The sequence below is a fragment of the Patagioenas fasciata genome, chromosome 2, assembly GCF_037038585.1.
Source record: "Patagioenas fasciata isolate bPatFas1 chromosome 2, bPatFas1.hap1, whole genome shotgun sequence".
NCBI classification, from domain to species: domain Eukaryota; kingdom Metazoa; phylum Chordata; class Aves; order Columbiformes; family Columbidae; genus Patagioenas; species Patagioenas fasciata.
This window is the reverse complement of record NC_092521.1, coordinates 118,470,926-118,492,694: the sequence shown is the minus strand read 5'-3', so window position 1 is coordinate 118,492,694 and position 21,769 is coordinate 118,470,926. Positions and strand designations below refer to the sequence as shown.

Below are 21,769 nucleotides of genomic sequence, written 5' to 3'. Positions count from 1 at the left end.
TCTTCATGTGTTTTGTTTCCTGGATCCACCATTGTCAAACATAGTATATAAACCTCTTCATAAAGGACCAAAGCTCCATCTTTAGGCTAGTAATGACTCTTGTCCCCATCATTCCAACCAAAAATCTTTTCCATAAACTGATTGCCATCACTGCCTTTTACCTTAGATATGATTTCCTCCTTCTCAGCATTCACACACTTGATATTTCCACAGCCTTCAGCCTGGTGGGCTAAAGAAGGCAACCATTTAAAGTCATCTCTCGAAAGACATCGCCCTCATCACTGCACAAGTCTCACCCTCTGTACTCATCCTATATAGGGCTGGAACAGCTCTGCTGTGAGGACAGGCTGAGAGAGTTGGGGTTGTTCACCCTGGAGAAGACTCCAGGGAGACCTTATTGTGGCTTTTCAGTACTTAAAAGGGCCCCATAAAAGATGGGGACAGGCTTTTTAGCAGGTTCGGTTATGACAGGACAAGGGGTGATGGACTTAAACTAAAAGAGGGGAGATTCAGGCTAGACATGAGTAATAATTTTTTACAATGAGGGTGGTGAAACACTGGCCCAGGTTGCCCAGAGAGGTGGTAGATGCCCCATCCCTGGAGACATTCAAGGTCAGGCTGGACAGGGCTCTGAGCAACCTCATCTAGTTGAAGATGTCCCTGCTCATTACAGGGGCATTGGACTAGATGACATCTGAAGGTCCCTTCCAACCCAAACTGTTCCATGATTCTATGACTGAATCAGTCCACAAGTCACTTCATAGGTAACTAAAATTGAACAGTGTTCTATCAATAGATGATGTCTCAGAAATGCAGAAAATGGCCCTAACAGTTTATCTGCTATAAAAATGTCCTTCCGGATACATCCTAGCTTAACATTTGATTTTATGGCTACATTGCACAGTCTCTCTTTTCTCATAGATTAGATATTTGTGTACAGAAGAAATCCTTGAAGTGGTCCTAAATGAACACCACTGCACTTTGTATCACTGAAGAAAATTACATTTCTATTTCTTTAATCCAAAAGGTCATCTAATTTGTGAACGACACAGTGGCTCTTTCATTGACGCCTCCCAGATTTGCAGCATAAGAAGATTTCATCAGCGTATGACTCTTATGCTGCCACCACTAATATTTTGAAAGTCAAGTCCATGCCTCCCTTTTGAAGAACAACCCACCATTCTCCATCTCCCTTTAAATTGCCACCTTTTATCAGGCAGTTCCTTACTGACTTCGTATCTCCTGTACTAACCCACATTTTATTTTGCTACACTGATAAATTCCAGTGTGTCATGATAGAATTATTAAATCACTTTCCATATTGACTTTTTGCAGTCTTACAAACCATTTATATTCTATTGAAGAAAAGTCAAACCAAAAACCTCAGAAGCTCTGTACACTGCAAGCTTAAGAAAACCTGTTCTAGGATGAGAACTTTTTTTTTTCCTCCCAACTTTTTAACCTATTGAAGTTTCTTAGAATTTGATCAGATCTGCCTCTAAACAAACACATTCACTATAATTTCTTAATGATCGGTAGTGATGTTCAAAGAATTCCAATGAAAATGCACAGGATATCAGTTTCTTAAGTTGTATTTATTGCCTGACTTGGTTATGTGAATCAAGTTTACTCAAATGCAAGAAAACTTTAAAAGCTTCACCTTCAATTAGCTCAGCAAAACTGAATCATTTCAAAAGATACAGAATTTTAGGACTAATATATCACTACCAATATATGTGGCTTTATCTTTTAAATATCTCTAACACTGAACTATGTTATTATTTGAAAGTCTAAAAAACTCTATTCCTACTATAAGAATTGACTGGGATAAACATTGGTTGGGATCTCCCTGTCAAAAAAGATTTTAAAAGGGGGAGGAGGGAAATAACAAATTCAGGCTATTTAATTTGCAATTGACTTGGAAAACAATTCAATAGGGTGGTGGGTATCTTAGATCTCCTAACTGGGTCATTTTTTGTTGTTTTTATCAGGATTTTAATAAACCTCCTCAAGACTGTCTCATCTGAAAATCTCTTTGCCTATAATAAACTTCGCATGGGTCATCACGACCATCTAGAAAGGCCTTGTGGTTTCTTTAACTGGATGGAGGTCTCTAACTATGCAGTTTTACTAATTATATTGTAAACTTCTGAAACCACATCTGGACTTTGTCTCTTGTTGACATTACATTTGTAGTGGGGCAAAGCTTTTTGATGTGGCCAAGAGAAATGAACAGAATTCTTGCATTTCAATAGAGAAAGAGAACAAGCAGCCCAGGAACAACTTGATGGCTAGACGTGGCTGCGCTCTCCCCCTCGGAAAGAACGGTTAATCAGTTCAATAAATTAGCATCCTGACCACCACCACCAGTGAAGACTGGCATCTGAAGGCAGTCTCTTAGTTGGCTGGATTTCTTCTTGTGCCACACAGCCAAAAAGGGGGAAGGGAAACCTCCAGTTTTTCAGAGCACAGATCAGTGACTTATTAAAGTATTGAAGACACTTTATTGATGGATTGAAAAGAAGTAGATGCGGTAAAGGCAGCCAGACTAACCGGGGTCCAGTCAGAGCACAGCCCATCTCCAAGGTTAGAGATCAAGTTGTACATGCAGGGTCACTTGTACTCTTAGCTCAAAATAAAACTTCTGTACAAGAGTAGAATAACTCTCCTCACAGCTCACAAGTGACATTTTTATCATTTGTACATTGCCTCATTACACCGTTACTGGGATAACCTACTTCCCATTGGGATCCTTGCTATGGTGCTTCTTTCACAGCTCATTTGCCCATATTTTTTCTTATCTCCCATTATGCCTTCCCCACATTTTCTTCATTGCTTTGATCCCAGCTCCCATTCCCTCCTAGACTTCGCTCCCCATTTCCCTGTGGAAGGCTATTAGAATTAAATAGTAAACAGTGCTGCAGTTACCCTTGACAACTGTTGGCGTCTTTTCAGTAGGCTTCCCAATGAACAGTCCATGTGAGAGTAATAAAGATAACAGATAAGTCCCTGCTGCACAGGCACAGCAAAAGAGCTCCTGCAAACTCAGACAAGAGAGGAACACATTTTGATTCACTCCAAGTGTTTTCTTCACAACCGTATCAGCTAAAACGTGCTGTTGCTACTAATTTCAGCTCTGCAGAATCAATATATATACTGTAGGACAAACAAAAGCATTGGAAGAACTAGTGGCAGCCAGCAAAACGAGTAATTTGTAGTCCTTGTTAAACAGCAGAAAAACAGGATTGGAATTCAGGTCTGTTGGCCAGTTCCAGTTCAGCTTCTGCTGGATGCTCTGTTACATGCAGTTTTCCAGCTACAGCTGTAAGGAAACAAGATCAGATTTTCAGAGGTGCTAGATACTTAGGTGCAAGTGATGGCTGTGAGAGCTGAGAGTCTTCAACATCTCATAAAGCTACAGCAAGAAGCAGATATCCAGAAATGATCAGCCTGAACAACAGGACAATTGTTTTAAATTTGATCTCTCTGATTATCCCATATGCCACAATCTCTGTATTACAGTCCCCCAACTCTAGCAGACCTCATAATTCCTTCTGTGTTTGTCACCGTTTCTTTCTTTGCCACCAATTATTTTTCCTTCTCCTATGACAGCGATCCCCACCTCTGTTCTCATTCAGCACAAGCTGGAGGCTCTATATCCAGCCCATTGGTCTCTAAGCCAGAGCCTGGCATTTTTCATTCAGTTCTGGCCTTGAGGGCACAAAGTCCTCTGCTCATCTCACCATAGGAGCTGCCTATCTTAGAAACCGAGATAGCAATGGACTTTAATTGCATAGGATCTGAGAAGAGATTCACAGATAACAAAAAAACACATTAAATTTCAAAAGTGTATTCAAAGCCCTAATTTTACTATCATGCCTATCATCCCAAAATGTCAAGTTCCTCTCTTTCTGCCTGTTTACTTACAACTCACAGTATCACACAGTATCACAGTATGTTTGGGATTGGAAGGGACCTCAAAAGATCATCTAGTCCAATCCCCCTGCTGGAGCAGGAACGCCTAGGTGAGGTCGCACAGGAATGTGTCCAGGCGGGCTTTGAATGTCTCCAGGGAAGGAGACTCCACAACCTCCCTGGGTAGCCTGTTCCAGTGCTCTGTTACCCTCACTGAGAAGAAGTTCTTTCTCAAATTTAAGTGGAACCTCTTGTGTTCCAGCTTGATCCCATTGCCCCTTGTCCTATCATTGTTTGCCACTGAGAAGAGCCTGACTCCATCCTCATGGCACTCACCCTTTATATATTTATAAACATTAATAAGGTCACCCCTCAGTCTCCTCTTCTCCAAACTAAAGAGCCCCAGCTCCCTCAGCCTTTCCTCATAAGGGAGATGCTCCACTCCCTTAATCATCTTTGTTGCCCTACGCTGGACCCTCTCCAGCAGTTCCCTGTCCTTCTTGAACTGAGGGGCCCAGAACTGGACACAATATTCCAGATGGGGTCTCACCAGGGCGGAGTAGAGGGGAAGGAGGACCTCTCTCGATCTACTGACCACCCACCCTCCTGGCCACAAGGGCACAGTGCTGGCTCATGGTCATCCTGTTGTCCACCAGGACCCCCAGGTCCCTTTCCCCTACACTGCTCTCTAATAGGTCATGCCCCAACCTATACTGGAACTTGGGATTGTTCCTGCCCAGATGCAGGACTCTACACTTTCCCTTGTTAAATTCCATCAGGTTATCCCCCGCCCAACTCTCCAGCCTGTCCAGGTCCCGCTGGATGGCAGCACAGCCTTCTGGCGTGTCAGCCACTCCTCCCAGCTTAGTGTCATCAGCAAACTTGCCGATAGTACACTCAATTCCCTCGTCTAAATCATTAATGAATATATTGAATAATATTGGCCCCAGTACTGACCCCTGAGGCACTCCACTAGATACTGGCCTCCAACTGGACTCCGCACCATTGACCACCACTCTCTGGCTTCTCTCTTTAAGCCAGTTTGCAACCCACCTCACTACTCTATTGTCTAGACCACACCTCCTCAATTTAGCTGTGAGGATGCTGTGAGGGACTGTGTCAAAGGCTTTACTCAAGTCAAGGTAGACCACATCCACCGCTCTGCCATCATCCATCCACCTTGTTACATTCTCATAAAAGGCTATGAGGTTGGTCAAGCATGACTTACCCTTGGTAAAGCCATGCTGACTGCCCCTAATGACCCTCTTATCCCTGATGTGCCTTGAGATGACACCAAGGATAAGCTGTTCCATTACTTTCCCAGGGACAGAGGTGAGGCTGACCGGTCTATAATTACCCGGGTCCTCCTTCTTGCCCTTTTTGAAGAGTGGAGCGACATTTGCTTTCCTCCAATCCTCGGGCACCTCTCCCGTTTCCCAAGACTTGGCAAAAATGATGGATAGCGGTCTAGCAATGACTTCAGCCAGCTCCCTCAGCACCCGCGGATGCATCCCATCTGGACCCATGGATTTATGGATGTCCAGACTACTTAATTGTTCCCTAACCCAGTCCTCATCGACTAAAGCAAACTCCTCCATTAACCTGGCTTCATCCGGGGTCTCAGGGGTACAGGATTCCCCAGGACAGCCTCCAGCGGAGTAGACAGAGACAAAGGCGGCGTTCAGCAATTCTGCCTTCTCTGTGTCTTCTGCCACCAGGGCACCCACCTCATTCATCAGTGGGCCTACATTGCCTCTGGTATTAGTTTTATCTGCTATGTATTTGAAAAAGTTCTTCTTGCTGTCCTTGACCCCTCTCGCCAGCTGCTTACTGAGACAGCAGTAATTTTTCCTCACTCATCAGTAATGAAAACAACTATCAGAATCCAGAAAGCCTCCTCCCAAAACCACAAGGGAACTGTGCAATGGTGAGCCCCACTCCACAGAGCTGAGCAGAGCGCTCAAACTGCAAGCAAGCTTTGGCTTGCATCAGTGCTTAAAACCACCCTGTCTATAACTGTGGCTACTGTACCATATTCAGTGTAAATTTGCCAAGCCAAGAGCAAAAGTAATGAATCACATAAGATACAAAACATACAATTTTACCTAAGGAGAAAAAAAATTGCATACTAACCTAAAGTAAACGATAAATCAAGATACTGATTGCAGTGCATGTGTGCGTGCTCTGTTTCCAGAGGGGAAAAAATACATATTATTCATTAATATGAATGTATGTAACAGTTTAACCAGATTGTGCTCTGCTCTCCAACACATTTCAGAGAAGACCAGAACTGGAATTGGTCTGATTGAGTCAGGATAAGAGATTCTGCATCCTCTACTCAAAAATGAAATGAGTTCAAGCAACCAAGACACATGGCCCTACAAGTAAGTACCATAGAATTCTACCTCGGATTTATTTAGCTTTTCAGTCCACATCACTACAAACAGACCACAATGACTTTACAGGTCTGCCACAGATCCATTAGACAATGCCTGTTCATATAAGATATCATTAAAAGATATTTTAATTATGGCATGTCATGCAAAACTATGTGCTTCAGCCTCAGTTATTTCTTCCAATTAACCCTAACTTTAAAGCAATCGCATGAAGTTAACAAGATTTAAAAACAAAACAAAACAAAGACCTCAAAACCAACCAAACAAACAGAACTGTCACCAAACAAACACAACACATACCAAAACAATAACAACAAAAAAAACCAACCACACCATCACAGAAACTATGCATTTCCCTTGTAGGAAATAGCTAGAAAACCAAGTAGGAGAAGTGACTTATTATAGGATGTACTACAACAGATGCACTCGCCCACTTCCAGTGTACCACTATACAAAAATACTCACAATGAATCCAAGTTTCTTATAGTCTCGAGTATACATAGATTTGCGTTTCTCAATACTGCCACTACTGTTGTTAGGTTCAGTTTCTGCATCAAATGCAATTCTTCGGAGCTCAAATATGATATCCCGTTGAGCCTATGTTAAAACAAGGTTAAAAAAAAAAGGTTAAAATAACTTACATTTCACTTTAATAACCAGTATCATAAAAGCTGTTTTGAAACACAGTTTTCCCTCCACTGCCCAACCTTTCTTTGACTAAATTCCCCACTTCGTACTCAGAGAGACAGTCAGCAAGAAGGATGTTGTGGTTCCCATTTTCTAAAGCCTTCACATCTGTGGGGTTCATATGCACATACTTAAGTGTTGACTTAGAGAAGCTAGACCCATGTTAGCAAGGCCACTAACTGCACACTTAATTTTAACCACAGGCATGAAACCAGAGAAGCTAAGAGATCACACACATTTCAAATTAAGCTGGTACTTAAGTACTTCGTTGACTGAAATGAAAATGGCTCAGTACTCTGCATTCATTTTGGTAACTGTCCATTTTTGCCAGTACAGGAATGGGCAAGAGAGGAACTAGTGCAGTTACACATCACTACAAATGTCTCAAGATGGCGATAATCATCCTGCCATCCATACTAACAACACTGTGTTAGCCACTCTCTATAGAGATATGCACTTGATAGCTGTGTGTATGTCACTGAAAGTCAAACTTTCCTGCCTCAAACTTGAGAAACAGGAAGAGTCAAATCCTACAGCATCACGTTACTTATGTTTACAACCACCTCACTCTCCCACCTCCATCTCTTGAAATTATCAGCAAATCTTAACACAACTCTTAAAAATGAAATCATGTTCTTCCTTGTACAGGGCCTAAAAAAAGGCCCCAAAACAAAACAAAACGCAACTTCTCTATGGTTCATTGACTCTAAATTTAAACTTGAATCTCTTAGGGGAGTGTCTCTTTTTTTCACAATGAACAATATCAAAGCTGGTATTTGGGCAAGGCAAGCAATAACAATAAAAAAAAAAATTAACAACTACTATAGGTGCCCAATGACAAAAATAGGTCTTATTGTAACAAAAATTAACTTCAATTCTAGCACATCACATAGTTTTCATTTAAACATTAATTTTAGTTCTACAGAAGCCCTTTTAGGAAGGACCATACATCTCTGTTGCTTTTGAGAAGTACAGAAAAGAAACAAAAGCTTGACTGCTGCTCAGAGTTTTAGCTCAGGATGACACCAAACTCAGTTCATCAAACTAGCCTGCTTCCCCGAAAATAAGACCCACCCTGAAAATAAGTCCTAGCATGTTTTTTCAGGATTTTTGAGGATGCTTGAAATATAAGCCCTACTCCAAAAATAAGCCCTATTTACAGTTCATTAAAAAGTCAATTTAAGTAGTGTTCAGGCAGCTATACATGTAAAAAAGTAAAAAATTTTGGAGCAAAAGTCAATATAAGACCTTGTCTTATTTTCAGGGAAACAGGGTACATGCTAAAGAGAAAGTTCTGTCCATTTTATTGCACTTTTGCATAAAGAATGCAATAACCAATACATCTTCTTAACAACCAGAAAACATAGCCCAGCTTCACAAAGAGAAAGAGAGAGAACAAAAGGAATTATGTAAGCATTCCTAGCAGTGTCTTTTCCTCCATAAAGAGCTCTAAGCACAGCAAGGAGCAGTTGTCGTCTTCCTGTTCTGACCAGATCACGCCAGACGCTTACCTGATCCTGTGGATCCATTTTTGTCATCATTCTGTCTTCCAGGAGGTTAAAGGTAAGTACTTGCAGAACATAAAGCTGGTGTGCCATTTCGTTATTGATAGCCCTCTGTGCCCTGATAACATGCTACAAAGAAAAAGAGACTCCCATGAATGCCATTTTGTCAGAAAATTTCATCAAGTGCACTCAGGTGTTTTCATTTCTGTAAGTACGCGTTTGCTATGCATGTATACTCCAGAAAAAAAGAAAATCAAGCCAGGAATAACACTAGTGATTCAGGTACTATATAAGTAGCTTTAAGGGAAAGGACTTCACAATAACAATGCATTGAAGCTTTCTCCTTCTGACCACTAGATAGAGCCTGTGCATATGTTGAGAAGTGGCATGAAAAAAAATCACTACTGAGAAATCACTTCAAAGAAAAATTAACTCCTTACTAAAAGCATTAGAGCTCTGCATTAAAAAATAAATAAATAAATAAATAAAAGAAATCATTAAAAAGTGTATATTAAGAAAATATTTAAGACAGTAGCTTCCTGAGTAGAAAAGTTTTCAGCCTGCACCACAACCAGTAAACACAGTGATGTAACAGGGCTACTGCTGCAGGAGTCAACATCACACCACAGTCCTACCTCTATCAGACAACTCTGCTCTGTATGAGGAAGACTGCTCAGAAATATATTAGCATACAATGCCCCATATGTGCAGAATTACCCCATTCAGAGAGCAGATACCAAACTGATGGAACAATTTAAAAATTCCCGGTGTGCCTAAAAACACCAAGGAGTTCTATATGGGAAAAAGATCCAGGTCACTAAACACAGCAGAGCATACATAAGGAAAGAGTCATCAAGTAGGAGATGGATACAGCAACTGATATTGTACAGCTCCAGAGAATAAACAAATCTGTCTGCCAAAAGGCACTGCAGAAATTTTGCTTTATTATCCATATGTTTATACCAAATTTCTTATGAACACATGCAGCGCAAAACTATGCCCTCTGAAACAAATTCTGGGTTTTTGTACACACCACTGAAATTATGATAATGAATGAGAAAGAGCGACGGGTTGTTTGTTTGTTGTTTGGTTTGTTTTACATTGCCAAGTATCTCACAACAGAGAAAGAGCACTTTTCCTTATTCCCTTGAAGATGCAATCTACTCCAAGGTCAAAGGCAAAATTCCTCTGATTTTTCATTATAGCAGATGCAAGTCTTTTATATTACATCCATTAACTTCACTCCAAGCAATGTTTCATGCTTCTTTTGTGCAAGTGGTGACAAATTGTGTGCAATTTTATATCAGGACAGAATATTCTGTAGAACCAAAAAACACAAGAGGTTCATTTTGCAGGATGGAAAGTCCTGTGCGGTTTGCTCAGCTGTCATCAGCTCCAAACCTTAACATAGAGGACTTGCTATAAATTCCTCAGAAAACCTCTCATCTGCACAATAAAGTTCACATCCTCCATGGGAAGAAAATGCTTGAGGTACTTCTCTTTTATTCAGTATAACTTTTTCATTAAGAAACCACAATTTATTTGACTGGGAAAATACCCTTTCTGATAATGAGTTTTAAACCCAATTCAACAACCAAACCTTTATCTTGTGTATGACATGCTTCAAAATATATAAAAATAAAGTGTAATCAAAATATATTAAGATAAAACCTATCAACACCAAAACTGGAGTCACTTTTTCTCTCTGCTAGTGAAAAATAACTTTGAAAATTACATACTTACAGTTAAGATGATGGAGCGAAGCTGCTTTTGTGCCAAAATGTTTGCCATTTCCTGATTTAGTTTTAATTTAAAAATAAAATAAAATAAAATTAGCCAGAAGCAGGTATTTTAGTGCCATACATAGAACACTAACTTAAAAGGTTTTAGGTCTTAACTTTCTGCAGCATTACTTATAAATTAAATGAAGCAGCATACCAGCTATATGACTGTATGCATTATTTCAGGGGTCACAAACTCAGATTACTCTACTATGAAAAAAGGGACAAAGAAAATGAAAAGTATGTCACAAGCTGAGGATTTTGGTGATCCAAAACTAGCAATGAAACAAAGATCTCAGGAGAGACTTCTCTGGGGTAAACAGAGTATTTACACATACTTGTTCAAGTGCAACCTCCCCCCTGCCCCAAACAACACAGAAGGACGGACGGAATGGAATCCAGTCAGAACTTTAAAACAAGACATCAAACAACATGCCTATTTACATTCATATTTCAGCTGGTTTTATGTCAAGTGCTCTTTCACTCAGTAAATGAGCCTGCAACTCAATACTGTTTCACCATAGCAAATAATACTTCTCCCCTGTATTTTGGTAGCAATATGTTGACGTTGGTCCACTATTATGTCTTAAATTAACTTCTCTTTCTAGACCTGCCTGAAGTCACTACCAAGGTGAATAGGCTTTTATTTTAATTCCTAAGCAGCTGATCCTGGCTATCCATGCTGCAAACTGTCCTACAATGCATAGGAGGGAGTATTTTACCAAGCATGAGTCTAATCTTAATCCTATCTACAAGCCCATACCACATCTTTATGTTTCATTATCTTTTCCACCAATATAGAAATGCACGTGTGTATGTGGACATATGCCAGCATATGCGATGCATACAACTTACAGTAATTATCACCATGTAATTATTTTTAAATTCTTGTTTTCAAAATGCACTATTTAAAGATTTGGGTAACACTGCACACTGCTATCTAGACACTGTTTATATGTACACAAATGGGTAATGTTTGGAACTAGTAGATCATTGATTGGAAATAAAGCTCAAGTATCACAGCCTCACATAATACAGCACAACAAACCACATCAACACTGACACATGCGTGAGGACATTCTTAGGATGTGCTGTGATTCTGTGAGTGTGCAAGAGGTGACAAATTGTGTGCAATTTTATATCAGGACAGAATAATCTGTAGAACCAAAAAACACAAGAGGTTCATTCTGCACGATGGAAAGCCCTGTGCGGTTTCCTCAGCTGTCATCAGCTCCAAACCTTAACATAGCTGGCACCATATAAAGATATTGTTCAGGTTTACCATATCAAAAAAATTGTTCATGTTCAGGAGAAATAATTTTTTAAAAATTCATGCTGATCTTTGTGAGAGTTTAAGAGTAAGACAGAGCACAAATTGGTTATTTTTCTATAACAAAGAAGAAATTAGAAAACAGGAAAACTGAGACTATTACATGAAACGTGAAGAGTTGGATTTGTGAAATACAGCTGCAGAAACAATGTAAATAAAGCCAGCGTTAGGATGAGAATTTGCTTGCAAAAAGAAAATAATTCTCATTTAGAGACAGGAGGCAGCCGTGGATGTTGACTGGTTTCTTTATACCAGATAAAGGCTGCTGCACCAGAACACAGGAACAATAAGGAAGGAAGAAGGGAGCAAAGACAAGAGAAAGCTTTAGGTTTTAAGCCTTTCCTGGCTGAGCAGGTTTCAATTGCACATAACAGCAGAGGAATGAATGATACAGATGCTTCCATCTCTTTCGGAAACGCACAACTGAGCTGCAGGGGGAGTGCCAGGCACATGAGATAACTTCACGTTACAGGGAATGGACTGGTTGGTTTTGTCAAAGTATATTCACTGCTAAAGGATGAACAGCTCAACAATATGAGGTAGTCTTTTCTGCATTCGAGGTAAAAAAATGGAAATTATTATTATTATTTTACTTTTAGGGGAAGATTATGAAATTGTCATATTTATCTTAAACCTGTAATTTAAAAATCCTTTATTGAGACACTGGTTTTTGTCACTGGACCAAAAACTAATAGGAGCAACAAGCATTCACAAAAATCGAATACTGCAACAAAATCAACTTTGTCTCCAAAAAGGCTTTATGGCTATTACCAGCTGATGAGCTGCCTCTTCTAAAACAAGTATTGTAGTAACAGATGAGAACAAGAATTTTTTTGACAAAATTTGCTATCTCACTTCACATAGCAGCATGTCTGTAAATAAAAACGCAGAAAACTGCCAAAAAAAAAGTGTTTTGAACATTCACAGTTTCATTTCAATACTCAAATTCATAGGTCTTTTTTCATTTTATTTTTTTTTAATAACCTAGGTTTCTCTAGATTATTTGGTCCTTGACAGTGGCAGAGGAAGAAAAACAACGATGGAGCCCTCATTAAAAGAGGAAAACAAATAAATTCTTGACTTTTTGCATTACAAAAACAGGATATGAAGAAAAAAAAAAAAAAAAAGGAAATTCAGATATCAGCACCAATTTAAATCCTTTCTTTAATTGCAGTGTAATCATCCACATCATACCAGTCCCTTTGGTTTTCTTCCAAGGACCTATCATAGATTTAGGTCAAAATTGAAAGAAAGTTCTTACTCTAATTTTGGTTCATGAGGTGACTTCTTCCCTTAATAGCAGAAGGTATTAGAGGTAGAAGGACAAAAGGAGTGGGGAAAAGAGACTTTTTTTTTTTTTTTTTAATTAATCCATCATTTTACTTTCCCCTGTTTGTAATTTTTGGAGCAAAAAAGAGAAAATACCATTTAGGGCTTTGATGTTTCTTTAAACAATCTCCAGCATTTAAAAATGTAAATAAATCTAAAGAAAGTCCTTGTCAGAACTGATCTGCAGCTCTTAATGAACTTGTTCTGTACACTAACAGAATGTCACCACAAGAATTACCATCGCTGATCTTGGTGACAAAAATGTTAAATAAATAAATGACTGAATCTGTTTTGACACAGGCTAATGACTCAATAAATATGGATAAAATTTCTCTATTTCATAACACATGGCATTCTACCCTCATTTAACAGCAACTAGCAATCTTGAAATATTTCCTTCTGAGACTTCTGATCTCTGGCACTAAATTTAACTTCAAATAGTATACCATAAAAGTCATTAAATACTTACATGGCAAGATATTTTGGTTTTCAAAAGGAATGCAATTTTTATTAAAAACTCCATGGGAGGAACAGTTTACCAAAATGTAGCCTGGTTTTACAGGCTCTGCTGGCAAAGAGTTCAGTACAATAAATACTACAGCCAGCCACAGTCAATATGGTTCATGTGAGGTTACAGGGAACTAAAAAAGCACAGAAGAATGCTTAATTCCTACTAATAATGGTGCAGATGGAGGTAGCTCCATTAAAATGAGTGATATTATAACAGCATGAAAAAACAGAGCAAGTTTCAGTTTGAATTAACTGCAGGAAAATTGTGACTGGAACAACTGCAGGTATGAATATGACACATTTTTCTTACAGATCTATAGATATACAAGACCCAACTTACCTGCCTCTTGTCATCCGGTGCTTTAAGGAAAAGTGCATTTATTACTGCTATGGTATATGTTTGGATTTCTTGGTCTGTCCTGTTTGGAAAATTATAAACACAACAGAAGACTGTGAATATACACAAGCTGTAGAAACTGATCTTTCAATTGCCTTACTGAAGGTAAAAGTGGAAGGACTGTTTGCACTTAATGTTAACCATGTAAAGTCAGGCAGTCAGTCCAAACTGGCCATGACCAGATAGTCTCTATTATAAAGAGAGACAAGATGTTCTAGAGGGAGACTCAGCATCCAGGAAAGGTGGAATGAATTACATCCTTGAGGTGCCATTGACCTTCCACTGCTCATGCCAGGAGCCCAGACCATCAGCTTCTGCCTGATGCCCACAACTAGAGGTAGAAAGCGGAATTTTCTCTAAAGCGTTCTGGAAATGAACCTGCTGGTATTAAAAGCTTTTCAGGTGAGTGGAAAATGTCCCAGCTGGGAGACAAGCATAATCATGGTTCACAATACATAACCCTATGCTACAAGAGGCAGTTTCCATCCATTTAACCACCACACATTACTGTTTAAGAAAAAGTTCTCCTTTTTCAAACATACCTGCAGTAAAAGCTGACCAATTTTTGTCTTATACACTTCCTAGAGGCTGGCAAACAAAACAACCCCATCTTTATATTAATGGCATTAAGCATTTCATTACTATGGGGTGCTCTTCCCTCCATTCCCCACTTCCAACTACACAGGCAGCTTAGTGCAAAGAAAGAAAAAAATCTATTAAAAAGCAACTCCAGAAAGCTGGTTACCAGTCACGCAGCCACTTGTAGTGGATGCAGGAGTCATGCAGGAGGTTGCCAGTCTTTATATCACTCTCTCCAAATGCTGTGCTCCTCTCAGGACAAAAAAAAAAAGACCCACCATACCTGGTGGCAGTTGAAGACACTCACCCCTGCAGATGTGGGATTAGCTGCCCAATTGTGATCTCCTGTGCCACCTTCTGGTATAGGTCATGGCTATTGAGCACCATGGATTCCAGGATTGCTAGCGACCGTTGCAGGATAGAGATGTCCGAGGCAAATTTGTTCACATAGCTTGCTATCTACAAATTCAAACATTTAGATAATTTACATCCCGTCATGAAAGAAAGGAAAGGGAAAAAGAAAACCGTGGATGTGGCTCAGAAAAGCATTAGAATAAAAGTAGTCTTGACCACATGCCGAGTATCAGTGAATACCTGAAATCAATTAACCAGGCACTGCAGATACCTTCAAAGGACACAGTGGCACAGATTCTTTAGATGACAAAAATCACCACAGATTCATATCAATATTCACACCACTGAAATAAATGCTTCAACATTACATTATGAACATGATAAATCAACATTAAATAACTAGAATGATTATATTTTTTATGAGTAAAACTTTGGACAAGACAAGGAAAATACTTCTTATTTTCTCCAGCAGAAATTTGGGCAGCCAGTTTTCTCTAAATAAATATCTCAACATTCAAGGCAACTGTTTCAAAAGATAAATGTACATCCAGCTCTATAGCAAAACATGCTCTTTTTTTCCCCCCCGCCTAGCTGTTACCAGCAACACTGGAACCTCTCTCCAGGTTACAAATTGAAACTCTGTGGATGATCATTTAGCGGCACAACTTGTTCCATAACTCTGTGTAGAGCCCAGTCTGGATAAGTGTTCATGCATTAATAACCTTCACTTTCACTGGAAGCTGCCACAAACAAATGGCACGTTAATGAAAACCAGGCCTGACCTCCCCTTTTTTGCAGCGTGGCAATGAGACGCTGCACACGTCTGCAGAGCCAACACAGCTGTGCAGCAAGATGCAGGAATGCGCGTTTTTCCACATGCTGACGGTCCTTGGACTCAGCTTCCTGGGAAGAATTTTGCCTTCTGCTGATGGGGAAGCGAGAACTGCCTGGTGCTTCCTTGAATACACTGATACCAGCACAGTCAAGCTGAAAGGTACCAGAGGAAGCACAGACAGAGGCAAGAAATGTCATGTGGCCACAGTTACTTGCTCTTTACAGCCAAATAACAGACTATGGCAGACTTGTCTCAAGTTTGATGAGTTCTTTCCAGAAAACTTCAAGTCCACACACTTCTTCAGTACTCATACTATAAGCCAATAATGTGATTATACTGTTTCTGATTACAGATATTTGCTTAGACCACAGCATCATTTTCCCTTTGGAAGAAGAAAGGCATGTCCTATGCTTGGAAAAGCTGCCTAGCTGCCTGTAAAATTCACAGTTAAACACTGACATATAGACAATAACATTGTTTTGCACTTGTAACGTTTTCAGTAGTGCTGAAGGAGCAAAATGCCCTTTCTGCAACTTTGGTTGGAGGCAACAAGTAAAGAGGGACAGGATTTTCTTATTCTAATCTAGCACAGTTTGCTGAGTTTATTGAAGAGCTGTTTTCTCTGCTACTTGGTTTGCATTACCACAACAAGAACATACTATGCTGAATACAACGTAACTCAGGAAATACATGTTAACTTTACAGAAAACAATGAACCAACCCATGCATGCATAGGGAATAGGAGAAGAGAAGCAACTCAATTATTGCCTTTTTCTACTCTGGGCTTTCAGTATCTCCTGCCTGAAAGCCCTGAACCCAAGTAATATTTACGTTAGTGTATGATGCACCTTGTACTGTTTAGAGTAACAAGCTGTGTCTCAGAAGCACTGTGCTACCCTTCCTCTCCTTCATGGTAATCTGGTTGTGTTCTGATACTCTGAAGCCAGAGCTGCACCATGTCCAGAAGGCCCCCAATACACACAGTGTCCGCACAGAGCAACTCTGCACTGCTCACAAAATAAACCAAACACACTATGGGTGCCTCACAATCATCAGGCATCCATGGATCAATTGTTCAGAAGGAATACAATATGTCCAGACTGTGTCCCTACTTGTCAGTCTTCTGTCACCATCCTCTTTAGAAGCCCTGACATGTATGAATTATTCTTGGTGCGGCAGCTCCTTCCCGTGATATTTCAAGTGGCACTGTAAATATCCACTGGGCTATAACATATTCATTTCAGTGGCCTGCAGAAATGTAACAGTATAGATAACTGAAACCTCAGCTTAGGAAACGCTGCCGTAGACATATTTATTCTTTTGACCCTGGACAATAATGTCTTTTTATCATAAACACAAACCCAAGGTATGAAGCTGCCTTGTGTGTTTCAAAAGCTGTGACATACCACACTGAACATACATGCAAAACATCGGCTAGGTAACTTGCATGTCAAGCTATGTACATTCATAACTACCTTGCTGAAGCCTGAAGTCTGGCTAGAAAGAACAGGTTTGTCTACCCTAATAAATAGGGCATGCCAGTTCCAGAAGGAGCAAAATTAGATTTAAAAGAAATTATGTTACCATGCTTGAAGTTCTGGATGTGAAAAAAAAAAAAAAAGAGACCCTTCTTGAAAAGAGACAAAAATCAATAGGAGTTCAAATGTGTGTTATTTGCTGTTCTCTGCTTATTGAGCACCATGTGGAGGGAGGGCTTTCAACATCTAAAAATAATCCTGCACTCAAAAATTCTGATGATAAAAATAATGCAAGCTCACAGAAATACAGCCTCTCCTCCAGAAATAAGCAACTTCATTGCTTTGCACTTTCACATAAAAATGTGCCCCATGGGTGAGTCTCATTAAGGATAAAACTATTTATTTTGCAAAATACTTGAAACCTTAAAATCTGCATAGTCCTATCAGGACATATATAACAACACACAAAAACTGGATGCTTAACTTCCTGTCAATTTAAAGAGAAATTAGGAATCAGAATGCCTTTTCACATTCAGCCCCAGTGCTCAAGCAGGAGATAAACATGTAAAGTGAGGGCAGATGAGAAATCTATAGCAAACTGAATGATATAATCTGAGCTCTTTTCCTGTTTCAGCATCACTTAAAGCACAGGAGATAATTCAAAATTATAAAACAAAAAATTAAAACAAAACAAAACAAACTGCATCACAAACAAAAACTACACAGGGAAAGAACAGTGAAGGAAACAGATCTGATCTGAGCAGTGGTATGTTCATTAGTTATTGCCTGGATCAATTTTATGCCAGGAACATACAGAAAAATATGTCCAAGTTTCGTAGTTTTGTTCTCTGTCAGTCCTAATGCATAGTCAAAATTTGAAGTGTGCATCTCATCTTCAAGTAAGGAACTAGGGTTGCACTTGAAGACAGAAAAAACAAGTGACAGCTGTGAGACACAGAGATACTTTCCCTGCTGCCACCCCCTTTTCCTGCACAGTACATTTTAGAAGGCAAAGAATTCATCAAGGTTAAGATTCTGCACATGCAGTTATAAAACAGCAATTACATAAATAATTCTAAAAGATACTATTAACTATCTCAACCAATACTACAAACTTGATTTCTCCTCTTGTAGGAATAAGGATGGGACTACCAAATTTGTATAGCATACTTTGATATCCAATTACCATGACATTCTCTAATAACTGGGCATCGAAATACTTTAGGCAACTATGGAAGCTAGAAATGAACTTTATTGTCATAAGCAAGAAAAAGGTCTTAAGAGAATCTTGCATATCATAAGGAAGTTTTTTCAAATGAGGCTATATTCCCTTAAGATAAGGAACAAAGCTCTCCTTGAAAGTGTGAATTCTTACTTGCAGCAGTTGAAACAGCAGCCTTTATGTAGCCAAAGGATAGAAAGGAGACTGAATCTAACACCAAGCAGTTAGTCATTAGAAGCACTTGGAGGTTCCCCTTGAGGTCTCCTCCAGCTTCTACATTTAAGCTAGAAAACTATTCAAGAAAAAAGTTCAGATTAATTCCTGCCCATTCCAGTTTGGCTTCCATTTAACACGAAAGACAGCTTCAAAAGGCAGAAGCACTTGAAGTAGGACTGCAAAGTTCCCCCTCAGCTAGCAAAAACTTATCAGCTCCCTTATCCATCCTGCAAACCACTTGAGTTACCCTGTCAGCAACCTCAAGTGGCCTGTCAAAAGCCAAGGTGAGAGAGGCAACATAGAATAAAGCTGCCAACTGCTGCCAGAGAGACCTGGTCCAAAGGTGCTCCTTTAGGTTTGCCTCTTGCCCACAGAGACCCACTGTTCTGGCTCCTAACATCATGGCAGATCAAGACACACCTGTGCCTCCTTCCTCTATTTTTGTCATTCTTTATCCTTCTGTTTCTCTTCTAACTGTCCTATTCTTCTCCTTGGCCCCTTTCTTGTCCACCAGTTTCACTTTGGGTTTTTACTGCCAGTTTTGGTTTTCATAGGTACTTGGCAGGAATGCTTTTGTTTGCGTCTTTTGTTAATTTGGCCACTGTCCAGGGAAACCTATGGAAGTGCCAGACAGAAGAGATGAGCCATTAACAAGGGCACACTCAGCATTTCTTCTGTAGGTACTATGCAACCCACAGGGCAAAAGATGTTGATAAGGTTAAACAAAGACAATCATTTTGAGTCACTAACAAAGTAGATTGATTTAAACTCATTTTAGCAAGTCTCTTCATACACTTCTTAATAGGTTCCCCTAGCAAATAAGGGATTCTAGGCTTGACCTTCTCTCTGATGAAGTCACTTATAAAACAGTTGTACTATTTTCTTTGACATGAAAAGATAACAATAATAATCATCATAATCTAAATAGACTATATAGACTGCAAGACTGGCAAAAAAAAGCCCCCAAATCAGATCAACTATAGCAAATTTTTCTTACAAATAGCATCTATGTTTAATGACAAAAACTGAGCTATAATATCTAATGCTCTTTCCATAATTGTTTCTTCTTTCACTTTTGACAACAAAAGTAAAGCTGTACTTTCCTTTGGTGGTAATACTTTTTAACCAAATTTAAATTAAAAGCTTTTGCTCTGATACACTCTGTATAAAGAAGAGATCTTTGCCACAGTTTATATCAGTTCCATTACTGCTTCTGATATCATTTAGTGAAGTAACTCTGCTGTCTTTTGAACTTGTACTAATGCATTTTAACTTAAGATAAATTCTGAGTACAATCTAAAAAGGTGTTCGGTTGGGGTTTTTTCCTAGTAAGTGAAAAGGGTTAAATCAGTAACAAAACCCTTTTTCTGAAGTCTGTTAAATATCTGTACTTAGAGAGTACTCTCATGTTTCTGCTGTTTTTGTGCATCTCCTACATGTAAGAAAATAAAAAAGTGTTATAAATCATAGAAAGATCAGTTTCAAAACCACAGACCTCAGCTGCAAGATTCAGGGGGCAGAGTTCAACTTGATACACTCAGTAGATATCAGCTTAATTTCAATTGTCAATTAACTCCTTTCTCTTCCCATATCCCTAGAGGAAACACTTCAGTGCTGGTTTTGTTTCAATAAATATGGTATTGCTCATTTTACTGTACATTAAATCAAAATACTAATTTTTGCTTTAACTGCATGGTATCTGCACAAGGAGGTCACACCGCAATTGCAAGCAATTTCTAGCGTATTAAGCCTAATACAGGGTTGATCCCATTTCACTCCCATTGATTTCCATAGCATTTGGGCCAGATCGTGCAATCACAAATATTTGTAACTTTAAATAGTATTTTAACTCCATTTTCATGCACCGTTTTGATCAGTGACTTAAATTATGTACCCAGGGTGGGGGGAAATGATTAAAAAAAAAAAACAAAAAACAATGAAACCAAAAACCCAAAACAAAACAAACAAACAAAAAACAAAACCAAAAAACAAACAAACAAAAAATGAAACCAAAAAACGAAACCAAAAAACAAACAAAAAACGAAAGCAAAAACCCAAAACAAAACAAACAAAAAACAAAAACAAAAAACAAAACAAAAACAAACAAAAAACAAAAACAAAAAACAAAACAAAAAAGCAACTCACCTCAAAATTCAAACTGATATAGAACAGGTAGCATCAATTACAAATTTACCTTTTTAATGAATGCCACAGAGAATGTATCCCACGATACAATCCCATGATCCATCAGCTCAACAAATGCAGTCAGTGTAAAGGACAACATATCTCCAAAGCTGCAAGAGACAGGAGTCATAACAACATTTACCAGTGATGCAGCAGGGCAGTGACCGAGGGAATAAAGCAGCAGGAAGCTTTCAGAAAGGCAGGAAAATGAAGCCAATTAGGGACTAAGAAGTAGCAGAAGAGCGAGAGAGGCCGTGCAGCAGTCTCCAAAACGATTTAGCATGGACATCAAGAACAGTCACACCTGGAAGAAAGCGGTTTTGTAAGAGAAGAACTAATCCCCAGGAGAACGCTACATGCAATGCTCAAGGAAATCAGAGGGTCCTAATTAAACCTCCCATATAAATTTGGAATTTTTGATCTAACAGAAGAAAAGAATTGAGCTTTTTCTTAGCAACTTGTGGAGATTCTCCTAATTGCATGAGCTTTTTCTTAGCAACTTGTGGAGATTCTCCTAATTGCATGTCATACGTAAGTGCTACATACGGGTACCTCTGTATCAAGCAGATGGGCAGAAAGTTGGTAGACTGTTTGTTCCTTCTCTTACAAGGAAGCAGATATATGTTAAAAATTCACCAGAAGATATTTTCTAGTGATCAGCAATTCTCCAGTAGTTAATGTCTCAATTTATTTCTTTGAATCTGAAGATACATCTCCTTTTGTTTATCCATGGGCAACCATGTGAGGCAAATTGCAAAGTTCCCACAGTTTATCCGAGCACGCAGCTCAAATTGCATAGGGTTTGCAGGCCACTACACTGCATTTTACATCTGCAAATTCGAGATTCAATGCATCTTTGTATGCACTCAACTAAATTCAAAACAGGTTTAAACTCAACATAAGGAATATGCTTCAACCTTGACTAGCTGCACAGGAACTCTCCATGTTAAAAACCAGCTTTTAAAGATTAGCTTCATTTCTATATATAGTCAGGGCACCAAAGAGTCAGCAGCCATAATGATTTCAATGAGGCAGCTACTCAATACAACCA

At 39.1% G+C, this 21,769-nt stretch overlaps 1 protein-coding gene across 6 annotated transcripts in view; it reads right to left on the bottom strand.

The window, feature by feature from the left end:
* ELMO1 (engulfment and cell motility 1) overlaps positions 1-21,769 on the bottom strand; it is a 318,734-nt gene that overhangs the window by 192,819 nt on the left and 104,146 nt on the right. For all 6 annotated transcript variants that reach the window (XM_071804820.1, XM_065831560.2, XM_065831559.2 and 3 more), the window contains 6 exons: positions 20,729-20,828; positions 14,737-14,888; positions 13,794-13,872; positions 10,247-10,297; positions 8,510-8,632; positions 6,777-6,908 (listed from right to left, as the gene is read on the bottom strand). In XM_071804820.1, the coding sequence (XP_071660921.1) occupies positions 6,777-6,908; positions 8,510-8,632; positions 10,247-10,297; positions 13,794-13,872; positions 14,737-14,888; positions 20,729-20,828 (637 nt within the window). The remainder of the gene's footprint in view (positions 1-6,776; positions 6,909-8,509; positions 8,633-10,246; positions 10,298-13,793; positions 13,873-14,736; positions 14,889-20,728; positions 20,829-21,769) is intronic.